Source organism: Orycteropus afer, unplaced genomic scaffold (assembly GCF_000298275.1).
Source record: "Orycteropus afer afer isolate SDZICR_OR568_19922 unplaced genomic scaffold, OryAfe1.0 scaffold00178, whole genome shotgun sequence".
Lineage (NCBI taxonomy): Eukaryota > Metazoa > Chordata > Mammalia > Tubulidentata > Orycteropodidae > Orycteropus > Orycteropus afer.
The window spans coordinates 6,982,672-6,984,695 of NW_006921765.1; the positions used below are offsets into that span (position 1 = coordinate 6,982,672).

The following is a 2,024-nucleotide window of genomic DNA, read 5'->3' on the forward strand; positions in this document are numbered from 1 at the left end:
TGCTGCTTCTTCCTCAGGGATGTGTTCTGGGTCTGTATCCTGCTCCCTTGTTTCTACCACTTTATCTTGCTTCTTTGTGTGGACTGTGATGGTTTGTTGTCTCTGAGACATTGTGGCATTATTGTATTTATATATCTCTGTTAACTGTTTATGAAAAGCAGCCAAGGGTGATTCAGGCTCTTCTTGGTGGTTTTGTATCATTGGCCTGTTGGTGGAGAAGGAGGTGGTGGCTCTCGCTCAGTAAGTGAATTTGTAGGAGGTGTGGGTGCAGTTGTATCTTATGGGGACTATTGTTGTCTCCCACTCAGTTAGACACAAATTACAATTGAATAACCATCAAAAAACTAAAAAGCACATGAACAAAAAATACACCATGTAATCACACAGGAATAGTAACCAAAAGAAAAAAGGGAAAAAGAAGAAGAAAAAAAAAACAAGAAAACCTGCAATATCCGGGGATAGGGCAATAAGAGAAAAAAGGTAGAAAAGGAGAATAATGAAGAAAAAATGGGAAAAATGCAAAAAGAAAAACAAGGAACAAGGTTAACCACAAGAAAAATAAAAATTTTGAAACCAGGAACAGGGAAAGGAAAGAAAGCTGAAAACTAGGATCTGGGAGGGGAAGAATAACGAATAATAGTAAAAAAGGACAAAAATATTAATAATAGTAGTAGTTTTAAAACAGACAAAAACAAGCAAACTAAAAACCAGAAAAAGAAAAAAATCGGGGGAGGGCAGGGCAGGTCACCTAGACTCTGTCTGAGCACACAGACTGGGATGGAGTTGCTGCAGGCCCAGAAGGTGGCCCAATACCAGAAGGGGGTGGGAGTGGGGGATGGCTGCACCTCTGTTCACCAAGCGGGTATGAGGTATAAGAGTAACAAAGAGAATGTCACACCTTTTCAGTCATCTAGGTCTGGAGTATCCTTGGGGTTATTGACAAGCAGAACCTGTTCTTAAGCCCCTGGAATCTCGGAGAGCACTCCCTTTAAATATCCAAAATGGTCAAGCCACTTGTAAACATTCAAAATGGTTGCACCATCCAGACAGGCAAAAGTCCACAGCTCAGCCCACCTTCCTTTTCGCTGCTGCTTCGCCTTTTATTCACCAGCCACCAGAAGAGTCCTCTGTGCAGTCCCTGGTTAGCAGGGTTGATTTTTAGGTTAATTCTTAGGTCCTACCACTACTCGGCAATTTCCAAGCTGTCTGTGCTGTCAGGATTGCTCAGGATCGCTGCCACACCTCAGCTCCGTGTGTCTCCTTTTTTGGCATTTTCATGCAAATTCTTCTGTTAGTTGGGGTTTAGTCCACTTCTGTATCCTTCCCTTCAAGGCTCAGGGGTCCAGGATTATTTTCTGTGTGTGTGTGAATTGGTTCCCCTTTTCTTTGTTGAAGAGAGTCTGTGCAGTCTTTCTGCCTATTCTGCCTTCTTACGGGAACTCCCTTAAGTGAACACTTTTAGAATGTTTTATTTTAGTATATTTGTAGTTTCTTAGAAGTTTCATTAATAAAATGTCCAAATCAAGAATATTGTCATTTTTAGTATCTTTCTTTTCTTTTTTCTTTTTGGCTTTGTGTTCTCTGTTAACAGAATATGATCCCCCAGGCTATCTCTACCAAGGATCAGATATTAATGGACATATGATGGAATACACCACTCTGCCTGGCACAAACCGGATTAATGGAAATGTTCATGGGAGCTTCATGAGAAATGGAAGTCTTAGCAATGGTTGCTCACATCTTCACCATAATGTCTCGAATGGAGTCAATGGTCTGGTGAATGGGAGCTTAAATGGAGGCCTTTATTCTGGGCACACTAACTCCCTAAGCAGGACACACAGAGATTTTGACCATCCTCATCACCTAGTGAATGTAAGAGACCTTTTAATTATAAACAAAAGCCTTCCCTTATATCTCAGGGCGTAAGGAGCTCTGGCGGCGTAATGCCTAAGGCATGTGACTAACCAGAAGGTTGGTGGTTCAAACTCACCAGCCATTCCATGGAAGGAAGACTGGGCAATCTA

General features: G+C 41.7%; 1 protein-coding gene across 1 annotated transcript in view; it reads left to right on the top strand.

Annotated features, from left to right (window-relative positions):
* The window catches only part of CDON (cell adhesion associated, oncogene regulated), a 207,503-nt gene that overhangs the window by 169,789 nt on the left and 35,690 nt on the right, over positions 1–2,024 (top strand). Inside the window, exon 16 of the mRNA XM_007947239.2 lies at positions 1,592–1,872. Coding sequence (XP_007945430.2) covers positions 1,592–1,872 — 281 coding nt within the window. The remainder of the gene's footprint in view (positions 1–1,591; positions 1,873–2,024) is intronic.